Source organism: Acartia tonsa, chromosome 9 (assembly GCF_053477335.1).
Source record: "Acartia tonsa isolate MP-2025a chromosome 9, ASM5347733v1, whole genome shotgun sequence".
Lineage (NCBI taxonomy): Eukaryota > Metazoa > Arthropoda > Copepoda > Calanoida > Acartiidae > Acartia > Acartia tonsa.
Genome location: NC_137268.1, coordinates 11,607,297 through 11,627,643, shown reverse-complemented (window position 1 = coordinate 11,627,643; position 20,347 = coordinate 11,607,297). Strand labels below are relative to the sequence as shown.

The window sequence follows — 20,347 nt, the reverse complement described above, 5'->3', positions numbered from 1 at the left end:
GACCACTAATTGTTTTTACTAAATTTTGTAGTCTTGACTTTAGTGAAGCATTTAACATGACAGTCAAATATCAGTAAACACGCTTGTTTCAAACTTTATGGAGTAATCATATTTTTGACTTCATTTTGTTTATTGTAAAGATGATCTCCAAAATATGTAAATTCGTCTAAAAGTAGTGGATACGCCTCTAGGGGACCTTGAGGTGTAAGGAGACCCCCCCCCCCCCACATACAATTGTAGTTTTAAAAAGAAAAAGTTTCTGCACCCTTGTAGGAAGGGAATTACAGTTAGTCATAGATTAAAAATTCTTTCAAGATTTCATGATTTTATTTGTATATATTCATGTGATAAAGTTTACATTATTACAATAAAATATCTTTCTATAGATTACTAAGTATCAAACTAAAATTTTACAATTTATAAAAGAAAAATTGAAAAATTTTCAGTTTTCACAGTCCACAAAAATTATTTCTTTACAGTTTGCCTTTTAACAATTTTTTAACATACATATAAACAGCACAAAAGATCAAAAACTTCCATAAATAACAAATAAAAAAAATTAAGAAATAATTTCTCTAAACTAAAATCCTTATGCATAACAAAAAGGGAACTTTATGAAAATTATTGCAAGTACGTAAAAATTTAAATAAAACTATTATTTTCTGAAAAAAAGGTTCTTGCAAAATATCAAATATATAACAATTTATAATTGTAAACAAAAAAAGGGTATAAAATTATTCACATCACAAATGGGCGGAGTGGGTGGGGCCGCTAGCCGAATCAAAGGCTGCGAGAATTTTGGATGGGCGGAGTTGTGAAGTCCTAGGAGGTCACAGAACTGTAGGCTTTTTGGTCTTCTTGTAACGTCTAAAATATATTAAGATTTATTTTCTTAAGGAAGGGGTGATTATTGTAAAAAAAAAATGCCAAATAAAAGTATGAAAACTTTTTTGCCTATAAATTTTCTCTAGAAGTTACTCTTTTTGAGAAAAAGTTGGGTAATTTAAAGTAAAACAAAAGTCCTGCATGCAAGGGGCTTTATCTTTAAATTGAAGTAGTGGTCCATGTGTGTGTGATTTGAAGGAAACCGCCAATCATAAAACAAAATTAGTTTTTGTTTGGACTTATATGCAATCTGAAGATTGAATCAATAGCAGAAAATTTGGGTAAAGTCCCTTTCATGGCAACGCACCTTAAGGGGCGATTCTTCGTATTTTTCACAGAACCTACCTAACCTAAAATAACCTACAAAAAGCCATTTTAAAAATACGACGAATCGCCGCTAAAGGGGCGTTGCCACGAAAGGGACTATTCCCAAAAATTTATTAAAAGAAACTTACCATTTACAAAGAACCAAATATGAAAGCATTTCTAGAATCTTCTGTAAGTTCTGGTGGCAGCTACTGGCGGATGAGTAGTTTTGCCAGTGGCCTCGGTGGGTTTAGCAGTTGACACAGCTCCTGGCCGCACAGCCGTTGCTGTCCTAGTCGTGGCAGTGGCCGGTTGTCTGGCATCTGGTGTGGCGCCCGGCGTAGATTTACTGTTTTCGGCGGCCTCAGCTTTGTCAAAGTATTTGTCAAATGCTGCGTTGGCGTTAGTGGGAGGTCCGAAGGGTGTTTTCTTTTCTGCACCACGATCCTTACTCACAGATCTAAGAGGAAAATTTTGTTGAAAAAGATATAATAATTGTTGAGTTATTTTCAAGTAAAAAAAGTGGATCAACTACAGTTCACGGTAAAATATTCCTGGTAACGAATATTTCTAAAAAAAAATAAGAATCTTAAAGGCTGCTAGCTGCCAAACGGCTTAACGTACAAATCATATCCGCACACCATTTTAAGCGGCCTAAGAAGGCCTACAAATAATCTGGAATAGATAAGATCCAATGATGCACAGGGAAAGCTTCACTGAAGAAAAAACGCGTAAAATAGGTCTTTTTGCGCATTTCTCTGCACTGTGAGATAATTATGTATTAATTTTTTATGTCATTCCAGAGTATTTGTAGGTCTTCTCATGCCGCTTAAAACAGTGTGCGGGCATGATCTGTACGTGCAGCTGTGTGGCAGCTAGCAGCCTCTAAAACTCATAGATTTTTGAAAATATTCGTTACCAGAAATATTTTACCGTGAACTGCAGTTGATCCAGAAAAGTTTCCAAAACAATAGAACAGATAAAGATTTAAGTATAGACCGAAGGTAATTATATTGAATTATTTTAAAAACTAAAAAACTGACAGAAAAAAGGTTCGACCAAAATAGTTTCTTAAAACAAGTAGAGTTTAAAACATTAGGACGGACGGAGTAGCTTCATTCTAAAAGAATTATATTAGGTTGATATTAGGAGAGGTTTTCGCTGATAAAATGTTTCTCCTAGCTGGCTAATATTTATTCTCCCCCCCCCCTTATTACTTTGCTCCATCCCCTCCTCTGACCATCGAGGAACGTATTGACCAATATCCGAGACGACAAAAAAGGGTTTGGATCAATTACCTGGCCCGCTGTATAATCTTGCTAGCAGTGGACATCTTTGACGTGGTGGACAGTTTGGAGGACGTGGACAGCTTACTCTGGTTAGACACATTACTGATATCTGATCCGGAGCCAAACTCCTGTTCCTCGTTACATCTCTCCTGGGGGACAGGCAGGGTTAAAGGTTAAGTATATGGAGTATTATCAGGGATTTGGGGATAGGAAGAACAAAGTAAAAACTTTTGTCAGAAGTATTCCGATGTACTTAATATTCCCTCATAAAAATAAAAACGAATTAAACGTTACTTTATGACGTCATTTCAAAATAATTGCGCTAGAACTAGAAAATAGTACCAACTAGGAAAATAACCGACCCCCCCCCCAAAAAAAAAAAAAAAAAAAATTTCAGACTAATTTAAAATGAGAATCCTCTAAATTAGAAAACACTATAATAGTTTTCTCTTTAAACTTTTGATAATTATCTATGACTTTAATCATGCCTGTGAAACGCTGCGTCCAATTTTCTTTAATTTTCCCAACAAGCCACGTGACTTCTTCTTTTCTCCTGGCAATAACTCACTCTGTGTTGATTCTCGGGAACCTGATTATTAATACTTATCAAAAAAAGTAACAGGATGTGTGTGTAATGTGTCTGTCAATCCATATATTATTACTTGGATATTGTAACAGATTTCATGTACTTTAATAAAGGTATCCTCGCAGCTGGCTAATTAATATTAACCCCCCCCCATCCATCCCCTCCTCTCTTAATGGATGAACAAACTGACCGATAAATGTGGTTCATATTTGCAACCTAAATTTTCCCCTGTCAATATACCACTACCCATGTATCATAAATCCATTTATCAGCCTGTTTGTGTGTTCTTCTTTTCTGTCCAGCTCTCCAGGGAAGGTGTTTAACAATTTTGGGAGGATTATCTAGTATTTAGTACAGAATTGAATCACCTATTTAATCCATTATTTTTCTTAATAAAAGTGGAAGGAGAAATAGTTACAAGTGGCAGTCACCTTTGAATGGAATTATAACCAAATTAGATTAAAAATACATTAATTGTAATGTATAATAAAAATATACACTGCAAATTATTTCCTATATCTCGACAAAGCTTAAAGAACAAAATTCATTTTAGTACATATGTGTATATCTCTACTAGGTACAATGATATTTAATTTCACCTAAATTCTTGAAAATATGTTTTAAAGAAATATAATCTAAATACAATAGTTAGATTTCTAAAATCAAAAAAATTATTTTTTAACAGTTGAAAATGTCTACTAAACTATCTATATATTGTCTTAATGTCAGAGATTCAAGGTATAATAAAGGTTTATTTTTAAAACCCAAAAATTTTTCATTTAATGAATGCAAACTCACGCATAGACTTTAGGACTGGTGGTGGGGGGGGGGGGTAATTTAATGTCTATTGAGCTATCCCTAAATGCCTGCTTTCTGTTTAGTTACACTAAAAAATGTAAATAAAAAAAAACTAAGGTACTGGCCTGTAGACAAGCGGTCCACACTAGTATCACGCTCCAGCCTTCTGATTGTCATATGATTATAAGCATCACTAGAATATCCTGACTCGGAGCCACCCCTGCCTGTGCTGCGAGTGCGCACTGGCACAGGCAACGGGATGGACGCGTTGGAGGCAACGCTTTCACTGCTGCCCAACGACTCCTTGCTCTGCCACAAGTTCATGTTGTCGGCCGACATACCATCGCTCATCGACACTGCTTTCCTGTACAAAGCCCGCTTTTGGCTGCTGGCAGAATGTGAAGCATTCCTCATACCTGACCGACCGCGTGGCGATTCTTCATTGATTGTCTCAATTGATTCGCCGCGGCGTGATCTACGCTGCAGTGCATCAAGCTCATCCTTTGACTCTTTGATGCGCAACAAGGCTGTCTTGAACTCCATTTTGGCTATGCTCTTCTCATTGTCCAGCTTGGCGTCCTTCTCGTCCTTGTTGAGCATTTCCTGACCCAGGTATTTAGGAACAGAAGCTAGGAACTCCTCCATATCTCTGATCAGACGCATGGTCTGCTTCTCAACTCCATACTCAACGCGTGATTTGCTCTAAAATTGACACATAATTAAAATGGAAATTGATTTTAAATTTTGAATATAAAATTAAAGCTGTAATATGTTCATGTTTATTTTCAAAATACTATTAGTAAAAATGAAAACGTTAGTTAAAACATTTTCTCGTATTCATTCGAATCCGGTGGATAGGAACCGGTTCTCATCCATACGAAAAAACTATGTCTAGCATCGTATTATATATCCAGTTTTCTACGAATATAGAAATGTACAATCATAAGATTAAAACCAGTTTTTTTTAGCCGGTGCCTTCGGCACCATGGGGCTAAAAAAACTAGTTTTAATCTTATAACTGTACATTCTATATCCGCGGAAAGCCGTTTATAATACGATACGAGAAATAACTATTAAAAGACAAATATAATAAATTCTACAGTATTGCTTCGAAACCGATTAATATCCACTTAATTAAAACCAGTTATCAACCATACTGAATGATAATGTTTAACATCGTATTACAGACAATTTTCCATAATTACTAAAATCAAAAGATAATTAATAGCAATTTTGTAGCCTATGGCCTCGGGCCCTTATGGCTAACAAAACTGGAAAGCTGTCCATAATACGAAGCGAAAAATAACTATGCTTAAATTGAAAAAAATGAACTTGATAAATTTTATTTCAAATAGCGTACTTCATTAATCAATATTACTTGTAAGGAATTTTTTTAATTTGTGGAGTGGATGGAATAAATTTATTTATTATGTTGAAATATCAAGTATACATTCATAAAATAATCCTTCAAAAAACAGTATCTCATTCCTATACATAAGAACCTTATAGTCACCACAACATAAAAACATTAATTTTCAAGGAAGTGTTTATTTTTACCTGTGCTCTAATATCATCGACTGATCTATCCTTCTCTCTTCTAAGCTTTTCATTGGTGGTTCTAAGCTTGGCATGGGCGTCCCTAAGCTCCAACAAGTCAAACTGGAGGTCTGAAATCTGCTTCTTGGTGTCATACTGCTCCTCTTCAAATGCTTTCTTCATGGCTTCAATCTTTCTCTTGGCATCTAATCTATCCCTCTCCTTTTCTTTCTCAACATCAAGAAGAGTGCTCTTAAGGTCTCTAGACATGGTATTCATCTCATTGATCAACTTTCTCTGTGATTCTCTCTCCTTCTGCCAGGCCAACTCCATCTTAGTTCTTGTGCCAGCAATTCTTGCTCTGCCAGTCTCTATCAAAGTCTCTTCCTCCATTTCATTGATCTTGGAGTTAAGCTCAGCCACCTGGATCTCATAATTGGACTTTTGAGCCATCATGTTGGCATGAGCCTTGGCAGCCTCCATCTTGGCATCTGATAGTTCATCTTCCAGAACATGCATGTGGTAGGACATGTCTGAGATCTTGGATCTGGCCTCATGTAGTTCACCAGCTGCATCACCAGCACTAACCTTGCCCTTGTTATCAGTCAGCTTCTTCTGCATACCCTCAAACATCTCCTTGTATTGATCTCTTTCTCGTCTGTACTTAGATGTTTGTGATTTGAGAGCATGGATCTCTTCAGACATGATAGCAATCTTGCTATCATGTTTCATCTTAAGGTTGTTCATATCTGACTTTCTTTCCCTCTCAATGGAGCTTAATTGTTTTTTAAGATCTTCTACTTCACCAGAAGCATCAGTGCTGTTGCTGGACTCAAGAGCTGATCTACCATACCTGTTCATCTTCTCATAATCTTGAAGTTTCTGTTTAGCATCTTCCAACTCCTTTTTAACAGATGAGTGCTGACTTTTTGATACATCACACTCAATTTTGAGGTTGGTTATTTGGTTATCTCTATCCTCAAGAATAGACTTGAATCTGTTTCTCTCAGTATCCCAACCACTGCCAGCTGAATCTCTGATTGATTTCTCAAGATCCTTAACCTTCTTCTCAAGATCAAGTTTCTCCTTGATCCATTCATCTGACTTGCTGTTGTATGTGTGTCTTAGAGTTGACAATTCTCCTTGAAGTGTTGAAAGATCATCATCAGCAATCTTAGACTTTAGGACATTATAATCCTGCTCAAGCTGTTTGTGAACCTTGTCAAGATTTTCCTTTTCTTTCTTTAGTGCATCAAGATCCTTCTTTAATTTAGCAGAGTCTGTAGATAGGGTAGGAGCATTTTCAAGTTGTTTCTCAAGCTGCTTAATCTTTTCTTGAGCTTCAGAAAGTGCAAAGGATGAATTGGCACTAGGAGTACTTTCAGCATCCTTTTCAAGCTTCTCAATCTTGTCTTTTCTTTGTTGATTAATTCTCTTTGATTTTGCAAGTTTCTCCTCAATGTCATTGACCTTTTCTTCAAGATCTTTTATCTTTTTCATCTTCTCATCAAGATCTCCAGACTTTCTATCATTGTCTCTTCTCAGATTAGAAACTTCAACCTCTGACAGTCTTGTTCTTTCATCCATCTGTCTCTTCAGCTCCTTCTGTGCTTTCTTCTCTTCACTCAGTTCTTGTTTGAGTAAATCAATTTGATCTTTGAATGCCTTCATACCTTCTTGTGTCTGGCTGAGGTTTTCTCTGTTCTTAGCTCTGGCTGACTCTGACTCCTCCTTGTATCTATCCTTCTCCCTTGTCAAGCTCCTGAGGTCAGTTTCAAGACGGCTGACTTGTGTATCCAGCCTAGATCTCTCCTCTTCTGTCTTTCTCTTTTCTCTTTCAGCAGCAATGATCTCTCTTTGAGCCTTTTCAGCCTTGTCTTGGGCCATTGTAAGATCTTTTTCCAGCTTCTCAGTTCTTCTCTTCTCATTGCTAGCTGTTTCCTTCAACTTTGAAATCTCAGTATCAAGAGCAATTTTTTCTCTCTTCATTCTGTCAATTTCAAGATTGACCTTCATTGATCCTCTGCCAGATTCTTCCAACTCTGTGATCTTCTTGTTTGCCTCCTTTAGCTTGGTCTCAAGACCCTTTACCTTTTCCTCCAATGAGAATTTGTCCATTGACAATTTTTCTTGAGTAGAAGCAGGTTTCTTGCCATAACCAGCTTGAATCTTTTTGTTGTCCTGCTTGAGAGTTTCATTTTCTTGTTCAAGTTCAGCTGTTTTCTTTCTTAGTACTTCAGCTTCCTTCTCAATAACATTTAGCTTCTTAGCCAAGTCTTCTTCTTGTGATCCACTTCTGACAAGAGTTCTTCCACCTTTGGAAGATTTCAGTTGAGCATCAAGTCTTTCAATCTCTCTGTCTTTTTCAATTAGCTTAACACGGAATGAGTTAATTTCTGATTGAAGTTCATCAATCTTCTGAGTGTCCTGGTTAGCAGTTGATCTGGATGAGTAGGAAGAATATGATGATGTTGATTTCTTTTTCTTCTCTTCACTTAATTGGCCAGATACATCCTTGATCTCTTTTGTAAGCTTTAGGTTCTCAGTCAAAAGATTTTCAACTTTCTTTCTGAGTAAACCTGTTTCTCCTTCAGCAACTTCAAGCTGTACCTTAAGCTCAGTTGGAGAAAGTTCTTCTCCATCTTCACTAATACCTTCATCCTTGTCAATAGAGTTTCTATTATATGGGCTAGGGCTTCTACGTTTGTTCTTGATGGCCATTTTCTTGACCTGGCTGGCAAGTGATTCATTCTCATCCTCCAATCTGGACAGTTTCAATCTCATTTCACTGGTTTCCTCTTCAGCCATGGACAGTTGTTCCTTCAGGTCATTTTCTCTTTCAATAGAATCTTGCAGATCTTTCAACAGTTGGTCTTCAACACTTCTTTCAACAGATCCAGTCCTGCTAAGAACAGGTCCGGGTCCGCCCTTTCTTGGCAGACTGTTGGTTTTACCAGCAGCCTTCACCTCTGCCTCAAGCCTGCTAATCTGAAGGTTCTTCTGTTCAATGTCTCTTTCTAGGGTTCTAATCTTGTTCAGGTTATCAACAGCAGAAGCACCACCACTCATGCTTCTCAATTTGGATGTCAGCTCAACATTTTCAGTTTGTGTGTCTTGCAAGGATTTTTCGGCCTTCTTCAGCTTAAACTGCAAAACTCTGCAATTTTTAGCAGAATTTTCCAGCTCTCTTTTCAGTGATCTATATTCATCAACCTCATCCTCACGAAAGTTGTCCTGAACCTCTTCCAGTTCAACCTCAAGATTCTGAACATTACCTCTAAGATCATCATTCTCCATAGTCAGATCTTCACATTTCTTTTCAACATATTTAAGCTTAGTTTGAAGCTCGGATATTGTTTTTTGTGTTTCAGAAATTTGAGGCCGTCTTTCCAGGGCAGATTCTAATTCCTTAACTTTAAGATCTAATGCTTTCTTGCCCTTGTTTAGAGATGACAGTTGAGATTCTTGTTCACTAATTTTTTGTCTTGCCTTTATCAGTTCAGCTGTTGTTTCTGCAGCCTTTGCTGACTCAAGTGTCAACGGTTTCTTAGAAGTTGATTCCCCGTGAAGCTTTTCTAGGACTTCATTTCTACACTTGATAGCACTGAGTTCATTAGAGAGCAAGTCAATTTTAGATTCTAAGGCGTCAATATCATGATCACATTCTTTATGGTTGGAATTATTATTTAGAGAGACACTTTCTGATCCACTATCACTAGATTTCTTTGCTGTGCTCGATCTCCATGATGGAGTGGTGGAATTATTAGTTGTTGCTGTTTTACTAGGAGTTTCATTCAGACTAGGCAAGGTAGACTTAGCAGCAGCTGAAGGTTTCTCCCAGGGTTTTCTTTTCACAGGATCATCATCTGTAGGAGTTGTGGTAGTTTTAGCTCCCCATTTAGAAGCTGTTGGAGCTGCTGGTTCTTTAGTTGTAGTAGCTGCTGATTTACCCCAAGTTCTTGTGGCTGGTTTAGAAGCTTCAGCTTTTTTTCTTTCCTCTTCCTCCTTGGCCTCGCGCTCTTTTTCCCTCCGTTTCCTATCCTCTTCTAGCTTTTTTCTATCCTCCTCTCTTTTTTTCACCCGCTCTTTTTGCCGTTCTTCCTCCTTCTTTTTCTCCTCCTCTTTCTTCTTTTTTTCCTCCTCCTCTTTTTTCTCCTGGTCTTTTTTCCTCTGTAGGTATTTTTCATAAGGTGATAGTTCAGGTTCTTTCTCTTTTTCAGGTTTGCTCAAATAGCTAGACCTAAAATAAAAAATGGTATCAAAAGCTTTTGTATTTCATTTTTTTACGCTTAAAAACTAAATTGATATTACAATAATGATCATGTTAAAGAAAAAAGTTAGAGGTAGGTAATATAAAGTTTACCCTCCCTAGTTCTCTAAATATTTAGGCTTCAACATCTTTTACATATTTTACGCCATGTCCCCCCTACATATATATTATAGATCATTATTCAGCCTTTCCTTTTTTTTCATATTTTACAATTCACTTGTTAGCTTAAAGAGTATACCACTAATTATATTACATACATATGCAAAAAAAATGTTTTTTTAATCTTTTCATGTTATGACCGGATATAATCTTTTTTTTGTTCACAGGAAAAATCCTCTAAATAAATAAGTAAATCCTCAAATAATAACCTGTAAGATGAAGAATATGAAGAAGAAGTATCTTTTGATTCCTCCTCTACTGCTGCGGTTAGGTTACCATAGGAAGAGGAGGCCCGCAGGTTAGATGCTGAACCCCAGCTTGATAACCTACCAATAAAGGTTTATTTTTAACATGCTTAAATAAAACTTTAACTGGACGCAGAAAATCATATTCCTTGGTAGAGTTACAGATTGACGGACAGATAAGGTTAATTATAGGGTAGCTTAGCTACTAAAAATTTTTAAAGAATAATAATTAGTTCAGGCTTAGGTCTGTAACATGTTGGGCCTGGATTATTTTTTTAATTTCTCAAAAAAATTAGATAGCAAAATTTCAGTGGACAAATGTTTTAAATGCAAGTTTTGTAATTAGTAACAGTATTTTATAAAACATTACAAAAATTTACAGAAAAGTAAACTTTTACTTATTTCTAATAGAATTTTAAAACTCCAAATTTTAGGGTTATATGAGCAGAACATACACGGCCTGAAAAGCTATGGCTTTCTACTTGAAAATAGAAATTATTAAGAAAGAGTGTTTCTGTAATCAGACAATACAACAACAAAAATTAAAGATTCTTAGTGTTTTATGATATTTCTCACTAATCATAAGGTAATGTACTTCCTAGGGATATTTCAATGTTTTGTAAGTGTACTTTTTAAAAATGAATTATTTTATACAGCTATTTCTAGACTGTGAATGTTTTGAGATAATTACTTTGATTTTAATAGTCCTTGTTTTAGATAGGTATTTTTGTTTTAGCGGATTTACCCCAAGCAGGATACAGTTTAGGATGTTAACTTCCGATTAACTTAACAAGCAAAAACAAAAAAGGCAAAAAATTTTGAAAAAAACTGACAAAACCTAGAAACTCGATTAGAATGATGACAACATCCATAAGTAGCGAAGCACAAATAAGTTATGGATGGACAAATGGACAAAGTGAGTTATAAAGCAGATTTTAAATGGATTAAAAAATAACAATGAAAATGTCTTTTGAAGCATCACCGACAAGCTGACGGACCAAGTAAACTATATACTTGACGATCATTGGTACATGAAATCATCACCAAAAAAAAACTCAGCAAAGAAAAACTTTCCCCCACAGCTTTGTGGACGTACAGACGGACTGACAGAGTATATTATAGAGTAGCTTCGGTACTAAAAATACTGACCTAGAGTCCTGATCATAAGACTTGTTAACATAAGAGGAATGTAGAGTAGTTCCGGGTAGGAAGTTGAAGTTTCTATCCTTGGGATCGCTTGCTGTAGCTGTGCTACTGCTGCTGGGGGTGCTGCTGTCATCCGCTGTTAAACTCTCCCGCTTCTTTTGTCTCTCCAGCATGTTCTAAATGTATCATAGCATACTGTAATTGTTATAAAAATTATTATACCTTACACAATCTCTTTTTAGAAGCAAAGCTTTTCTATTATTAGGGTCGGTCCGTCCGTCCGTAACGAATAGCTGTTTAGACATGTTAGAATTGTTCTATCAATTTAAATTTTTGCATGATGATTCCTATAACATTTAGGTACAAACTAGAAAGTGTATCAACTCAATTATTGTTACCAGAAAGTCCACACGTTCATTTAAAACATGGTGAATTTTTACTTTTTAAACATCAATTTTTCATGTGATATAATTATCCTGTTGTTAACACTTAAAAGTGCAATATATAAACTTTGACTAGACATGAAAAATTTATCTGGTTGGTATCAAACTTGGCTTGGTTATCTGTCCCAACCTATGTAGCAAAGCTACTCTATTATTGTAAAAATTTCGACATTTATTTTTTTTCATAAAGAGTTAAATTATAAGTATATTAAAATCAGGTTAGGTTCTAGCTTTATAATTTCTAAAAATATTTTTGTTTCTTCTTCGCTTTAATGGATGCCGACATTTTGTTTAGTAAAACTTATTCATAAAAATAAAAATAGAATATGTGATAAAATGAAAATCATGTAAAACTATCAAATTTTTATCTATATAAATAGATTTATCTATTCTTTTTTGTTGAAAAGTTAAAAATAGGTTTCTGCATAATAATGCCTAAAAATGTATCTTATTCTTATTCATGATAAAATTTTTAAAGCTTTATGATTTCTGAATTCAATTTTCATTTTGTATTTAATCTTGAAAAAAGCTGGTATCTTATCCTCTAGGTGCATCACTTAGAGAGAAAATAGCCCAAAACCACTCCAGAATTTTCTGCTGATTCATAGATTTTAAGCGGCAAAAATTAATTACCTTTTTCCATTCTGGAATATCTTCTTCTGTTTTGTTTTGTGAAGCTGCAGCCGCCGCAGTTGTGTAACTGGCAAATCTAAAATATGAATTCGTTATTTTAGCCCGCTGCAAGTTTCACATTATTAGAGACCATGAAAAGCTGGTGTAGTAAGATCCAAATAATAATATATCCATTAACAGAAATAAATATTATTTTGAAAGTTTGTCATTATGTTATGAGGAAAGAATTAGTCATTGAGTTATCAAATTTCCAAGTAAAGTTTTTTTTGTTTGTTTACAGGACACTCTTTCCCCAAAATTTATAAGAAAAAAAACAAAATGTGCTTTTTTAATGATATAATTTTAAAAAATATTTTAAAAATTAACCATATATGCTTTTTAAATTGTTATGATTTAATAGATAGGGGAGGGGGGGGGATTAAGTGTAATTTTTTTCTTCTGTATAATCTAGTTTTTCCATTGATTAGCTTTAATTGTCGATTGAGTCGATTATAATCTCCAAACTTATCCTCTAGGTGATTACTTCCAAAAGGTGTAATAACTGGAACAAGGTTGATTTATCGTCCATTGTCTTATCGTTATATCCCTTTGCCCAAAAGTAAAATTTAAATTTTTATACACGGAGGAAGGGGACAATGGACTGTTAATTAGATTACATTTATGATTTCTTATTAGAGTTTTTATATCACAATGAGTTGGTTAATTTACTAGCAGTAAGAATTTTGTTTATCATTTTATTTTAAATTCCATTGCCATATACATTAAGATCCTGAAAAATACAATATATCTATAATACAAAGTAGAACGATGTCTGTCTGTTTGTTTGTAGCGAAGGATCTCGCTAACCGCTGAACCGATCGGGTTCTCCTTTACAGGGTAGCTTCTCATAGTTCCCGGGAAGGTTTATAACTATTTTCTTGGGGGGTGGGACACCCCTAACCTCCCCAAAAATGAAAAAAAAACCTCAAAAAAAAATTCTTTTTAAAACTAAAATTAAAATAAAGTAGAGGAGCTTCCTTTGAAATGCATCAACACTTCAATATATGTAGAACATCATCTATCTTAAAACATATTTTAGGGGCGAAGTTTTTCTACTTTTAGGGTTTCTTTGTTTTATCGCAATGTCTTGTTTTGACAATTCATGAGAAGAGTAGGCACTATCATATAATGGTATATGAATTTTATCTTTTAAAAAGTCTTAATATATCCGTCCATTTAAAGTAGTTTTACGACAATTTAAAATTGAAAATGGTTAAGACTATCAAATATTATTCTATTCATTCAAAAGTAAAAGAACTGACAATTTATATTAAGTTTCCAATTGTCTGATATGTAGAGGTTAGCTTTTGTGGATGTTTTCATCCTTGTTCAGTTTTGCGCACATACAGCTATGATAGTAGAAAAAGAAAATATAGTTCTTGTCGTTGAAAAATCATTTATCATATCCAGAGCTGTTAATATATAAATATTCTATATCACAAGCATATTTCAATGTTTATAAGTAAATGAATTACATACATTTTTAAAAATTAATTTTTCTGGTAAAGCAAAATAAAAATTTAAAACTGCATCACAAGGAAAATTAAAGATAGCACAACCTTGAAAAATCTTTTTTTTAAACATCAATCAATCAATCCTGGAATCAATGAACAACAAGGACAGTTTAGTTCAAAAGTAGCGAAAGAGAGCTATCAGTAATTGTTATAAAGTAAGAAACTAATTGGTGAATTGATAGCACGTATTAGGTTAAACAATAGAGGGGGATCCCGAGAACCCTGTGCCGACTTTCAATCGGATCTTTTATAATCAACCAATAGCGTCGAGAATATAAAATAACCAATAGCAGAAAACAATTTGCTAGCAGACGAAAAAGGTCCCCAACAGGGGGATCAAAGTAGCTGTCTGGGTATATATATTTATATACATTTATAGATTTATTAGAATAATGTGAAAAACAAAAGTTGTATGATGACTGTTTTTTTGAAGTGACGTACAGACAACTATCTTAATCAAAGAGTTGCAGCACTAGAAATGAATTAAAAAAAGAGGGGTAGAAATAGAAATGCACTTACTAAATAAATTCTTTTTACATCTTTTGTCAGTTTTTATGAATAGTTTAGTTTAGCCCTGGCCACTACAAATATACAGGGAGGGAGGGGAAATTGGGTTGATTATTACACTAGTTCCCAAAGTTTTATAATAACGTTTTCTTGTTCATTGGCTAAACAACGTTGGAGCCTTTTATTTAATTTTGAGTGTCCATACGTCACAAATACTAAAATTGTAATCTACAGAAGGTGTAATTGTTGGGGATTTACATCAATTTATGGGCCATTGTCTTATCCCTTTAGATCTCTGACAAATATGTAATAAAAGTTATCCAATAATTTCTTCATATTCATGCATAAACATATTGTTTCATAGTCGCTAAAAGACACAATAGCATAAAAATTAAAGGATGCTTTAAATAAAGTGAAGAAAAAGGGAGGTGGTATTTTAAAAGTAGTGAAAGTAGTAGGAGAAAATTTAAATCATTTTATCTTGCAAATATGAACCTCATTTATTAGTCAGTTCGTTCATCCAGAAGGAGCGGTGGGGATGGGGAAATAGGGTGGATGGGGTAACGTTGTTTTAGCCAGCAGCGAGCATCATTTTATCAGAGTACATGAAAATAGGATGCGACATCGATTTACAGTTCAAATGTTTAAAATGAATAGAAAAATACATAAGTGGTATCACACCATATTAGATTTTATAATGTGTCTAAAGAGTGTGCATGACACCCCTGAGTGTGTCTCCATGTATGATAGTTTCACAGGGAGGCAGGGTGAGGAACATTGGGCTGGGTGCTTACAAAATTACAGGTACCCAAAGTTTTAAATACATGGTAATATCCTCTTAGAAATACATATATTTTTCATTTTTGAAAATTTTAGTAACATCCCCCCCCCCCCCGGCGCTCGGCACCCTTTCCTGCCTATCCGCAGCGCTCGGCCACTATTGCCTGTCTAGCCGCAGCGCTCGTCGGCTCCCTAGCCTTAAACCTAACCTAACCTAAAATAGTTATTCAGTCAGGGGGGGGGGGGGGGGGGTACTCAAATTTTCAAAATTGAAATAAACATTTCTAAGAGGATAAATAAATGGTTGACTTGAATATATAATATATAATAGTAGATTGATCACTCAATTTTACCCTAATCAATTGAAAGCCATTACAGTTTAAGTATATAAAAGTATAAAGAATCTATAAAATTGGTTCAGCGGTTAGCGGGATCCTTCGGTACACACAGACAGACAGAGATCCTGTCACCTAATTATAAGTACTATATTGATCACTCTATTTTACTCTGATGGATTTAAATGCCCAACTGTATAAGTGTGTGTGCTAGTGTTGATGAAAATGACGGGGGCAGCGAGCATCTCAATGTCTTTTCTCTCAAAAGAATTTTCAATTGAAAAGAATTGAAAATCTTTACTCTTCGTCAGGGATTTCAAGGGATAAGACCATTTACGATAGATAAATCCTTATACTTAAGTAACAGGATGTTTGTCTGTGTGTCTGTGTATCTGTGTGTCTGTACCGAAGGATCTCGCTAACCAATGAACCGATCGGGTTCTCCTTTACAGGGTAGCTTCTCATAGGTCCCGGGAAGGTTTATAACTATTTTCTTGGGGGGTGGGACACCCCCAACCCCCCCCCCCCAAAAAAAAATACAATACACTACCAATGATGATATTTAAATCGAATTCATTGGTCGAAAGTTTAGATACTGTAAATTTGAAACCAACCAATCAAAATTCAACATAAGTATCCAAAGTTTTAGAGCTATGAAAAAAATTTCACAACTTGGGCACCAATGAAATTTAAAGTCCAATTTCCACTCCCTCCCTGAATCTTTCCTCTCTTCTCTAGATCTCTCTTCTCTTTTTAAAACGAAGCTTTTCCATATCTAATGTATTAATTGTCCGAACGTCTCATCATAACGGAAAGCTCTAATTGTAAAGTTATCCCTCCAATAAGGAGTATATTATAAGCGTAGCAAACACATTTATCCATTTTATAGATTAAAACAAGGATGTCAACATCCATCACATCAAAGCTCTGAAATGGTATAACAGATGAACCTTATCTCTTGTAGAGTGCCAGAACTGTATATACAAAATATGAATATATAAGTTTTGACAAAATTATACGTAAATTTGTTGAAAAACTTCTTAAATACAGAATTCTGTTTAAGGACATACTAACATTTTTAGGACTTGATTATATTACCTTATTGTAATAGGAATTAGTATTTCAAGTATCCGATCAATCGGATGATTTTATCACATAAAAAATTGTAGTTAAAAAGTAAAAAATCAACATGTTTAAAATGGACGTACGGATATTCTGGAAACGATTATAGAGTTGCTACGCTTTCTAATTTGTACCTAACTACTACAGGAATCATTCTGCAAAGTTTGAAATCGATAAAACAATTCTAAAATGTCTAAATTAACGAAAAAAGCTATCCGTTACGGACGAACTGACGGACGAACGGACGGACTGACCGACCCTAATTGTATAATGTACAGTCCAATGTCCAAAGTCTTGTTTGTATTTTTGTTTGATCTATTAAGCTTCGCTTTTTAGGATTTTATAATTCTTGTTTGATTCTACACTCTGTGATTCTCTTTTAAAGGCCTAATAAAACCAGGGGGGGAGAAGAAAATGGACTGCAAATTACACGGTACTCAAAGTTTTTATCTTATTTGTCAGCTCAAAAACTTTGGGTACTTTTCTTAAATTTTGATAGGTTGGTTCCAAACTGTATTGTCCAAACTTTTTAAACTAATAATTTAAAATTACAGGAGGGGCAATTTTGTTTATTATCATTGGGGTTTTATATCTATTTATCATCAATTGTCTTATCCCTTAAGATCCCTGAATAAAACTAACTCCTTCTCTATCTGTCCTTTGAATAATTTAAAGTTATTTAAGAGTACCTCTTAACCTAGGTATCAACCTATCATCAATGACGCTTTAAAATTTAATTATGTATAACCCTTATATAAAAGTAACAGGATGTCTGAAATATGCCTTAGGATTTCGCTAAACACTGAACTGATATGGTTCTCCTTTACAATGTAGCTTCTCATAGGTCCTAGAACGACTCTAACTATTTTTGTAGGATATCACTTTTTAAAATTAAAATTTTTAGTTGGGGTGAGGGTGGTCTAATTCCCCTAACATCCACATCAAGTGCTAAAATAGGCCTCTAGGGGCTTAACCGCTAGCACTGCTATAAAATATACATATACATACATGTACATGTACATACATATCTTATATTTCAGTTTAAGAAAACAACGGTGGAAATTAAATGCCTTTTTCATATGAAATATTTTTTCAATAAAAACTACTTGCCTGTTTATAGTTGATGACGCCCCAGATTCTAATGAAACGTCCACTGATTTGCTTTTCTAAAAATCAAAATAGATTTAGATTTAAATATTTTATATTATATACACTTGAAAGTACATGCATTATCTTGAATTCGTAATAAAATTGTTAACTAACATTGAAAGTCTGTCTGAAATGTTGAAATCTAACAAAAACTGTATGTTTATTTAAAGGTAGGTACTTTAAAAGCACCTGCATGTTCAACATTTAATTAGGAAAGTGGTGTGACCGTGATTTGAACCAATCACAATCCAAAATCTACATAGTTCAAATCAACAACCTTTCTTTAAAACCTATCTAAAAAATTAAAAAACTTTCGTCCCATTTTTGGGGTTCATGGATGGTTTGGATTTAAATATTATAAGAATGGACTATTCTTTTTAAAATGTATGAAATATTATTGTAAAAGTTTCCTGTAAGAAGGATAAATTTGAAATATATAAATTTCTGTAAAAATCATTTATTGAAAATATAATCAAAACAAATATTTTCCTTATAAAAATATCAGATGATTTCCCTCAAACCTATTCTTGACCCCAAACCTTCAATTTTAAAAAAGAGGGAGGGTATTCTCTCGCTCCCCCTCAAAATAAATTTACCCCTTGCTAGCTTCCGACGTCATTTTACACCACAAAGACAAATTATTCCCCATTCTGATTTTGTAAACCATCCCTTCACCCCCCCCCCCAAAAAAAAAAAAAAGCTTGGACGCCCGTGGCCTATAATAAGTTTCCGAATGATTTAGAATATTATTGGAAATTTAATCTTAAATCATCAATGATTTAATTTTGATCATGAAAATATTTTGAAACAATCTAGAAAATTTTAAAGTTTATTTTGTTAAAAGATATTATGAAAATAAGGTCAAATACAAAAAGATTTTTGCCACAATTTTTAAAAAAGCTCCATGCAGAGAAAAGATACAATATTAGGATTTTAAAACAATTTTTGGATGTTTGCCAACATTTTTTAGCTGAGGTGAACTTGTACACACACTAACACACACACACACACACACACACACTCACACTCACTCACACACACACACAAACACATATGCCTATTATGAATGCATTTTAAAGGTCTTTTGACTACAGACTTTCAGGCATACATATAACAATATATGTATATCTTTATTCATAAAACAAAGCAACTCTATATTTATTACCATAAGAATGTACGTCTATTATTTTTATACCTTTTTACCTTTATTATCGAATAAATGTCATATAACCTTGTTTTTTTTAAATGGTGATTCCTTTAGTGATTGGGTTTGTAAGAGTAGCCTATCCATCGTATGTCTTTTTTATTCTAGGATATCAAGAAATTTTGAACAAATTTATTCACAAAAAATGGGAGGGGGAAGGGTTCTCTGACCCTACAAACCATATCCTGCAGTGTCAGAGCCCCCCCCCCCCCTCACACTATCTCTACACACTTCAGCCTTTACGTGACCAAAAATGATTTCACTTAAAAAGTTATTTTGTGGTCTTAATACAATGTTAGATTTGATGAGCTTCACTTTCATTGATGTAATCATCCTGGTTATTCTATATTGATATTACATACACGAAAACATGCATAATACTGCATTGCTCAAATTAGATACGAAATTTTAACTTAATGTGTCAGTTTTTATGTTGGAAATGTTAACCAAAAATAAACTGCAACAGGATTAGTTCTCATGAAAACTTACGCCTTTTAAATCACAAAAAAAACATTTCTTTAAAAGAACAGGAAATAAGAGTAAATTAAAATGTATTAATCTAAGCTATATAATTCTAAAAAAAATCAGGTTAGGCATGAAGATATGCGATTTTAGGCGATTAATTTCAGACCATTAATTTTGAGGTCTTTAGGATAAAAAATAGTTGATTGCAACTAATTCATGGATAATGTAAGACGACTTGTGTTTCAACATATGCAATTTTGTTTTATAAATATAACATCTAAAGTACTAGGTATTCAAGAACGAGCAAGGCAAAGTTTTAAGTGATTTTTTTCCTAAATATTTTTTGTTATGTATGTTAAATGCTTTGTTCTTATGAAAAAAATAGAAATAAATGTTAACTTTAATTATTTTATAAAAAAAATTAAAACTTTTTCATTAAAATTAAATTTAATCACGACAATTTTACCATGTATAGGGCTTAATCAACAGCATTTTTCGGTGATTATAAAATATTTATCTTTGATTAAACAACAATTCAATGTTACTTTTAATCCACTATGAAATAATGAAAAAAAGTGTCCTAAAATCAACAAACCTATTAATTGTTCTTTGTCTTAATACCAATAGTCCATACTTTGGGTTGCTTTTTTAGGGTCTTAAGGCATACTCCCCTGCTTGAGCTATGCCTGACATAGTAGCAGTGACTTAAAACTTGGATTGGGGAAAGGTTCGATGCAATTCCCTACCAGACAACTAGCGGACACTATTTTTTTTACCTGGAAGGATGATTTCTTGGCGGCCCAAGGATCCTCTTCTGTGCTGGAGCCAAGGTTGGAAAATTTCTTTTTATCATTGCTGTCATTGTGTTCTTTATAATCCCTATTTTTACAGGTTAAGCCACAAAATATATTTAATTATCACGTTAATTTAATTCTA

The 20,347-nt window shown here is 34.0% G+C and overlaps 1 protein-coding gene across 4 annotated transcripts in view; it reads right to left on the bottom strand.

The window, feature by feature from the left end:
- Positions 1–308: 308 nt before the first annotated feature.
- LOC145328222 (uncharacterized) overlaps positions 309–20,347 on the bottom strand; it is a 39,478-nt gene continuing 19,439 nt past the window's right edge. For all 4 annotated transcript variants that reach the window (XM_080171826.1, XM_080171824.1, XM_080171825.1 and 1 more), the window contains 11 exons: positions 20,188–20,293; positions 17,704–17,759; positions 12,297–12,372; positions 11,224–11,396; positions 10,039–10,155; positions 5,422–9,640; positions 3,990–4,566; positions 2,969–3,069; positions 2,490–2,629; positions 1,341–1,651; positions 309–867 (listed from right to left, as the gene is read on the bottom strand). In XM_080171826.1, coding sequence (XP_080027952.1) covers positions 1,372–1,651; positions 2,490–2,629; positions 2,969–3,069; positions 3,990–4,566; positions 5,422–9,640; positions 10,039–10,155; positions 11,224–11,396; positions 12,297–12,372; positions 17,704–17,759; positions 20,188–20,293 — 5,845 coding nt within the window. In that variant the 3' untranslated portion in view covers positions 309–867; positions 1,341–1,371. The remainder of the gene's footprint in view (positions 868–1,340; positions 1,652–2,489; positions 2,630–2,968; positions 3,070–3,989; positions 4,567–5,421; positions 9,641–10,038; positions 10,156–11,223; positions 11,397–12,296; positions 12,373–17,703; positions 17,760–20,187; positions 20,294–20,347) is intronic.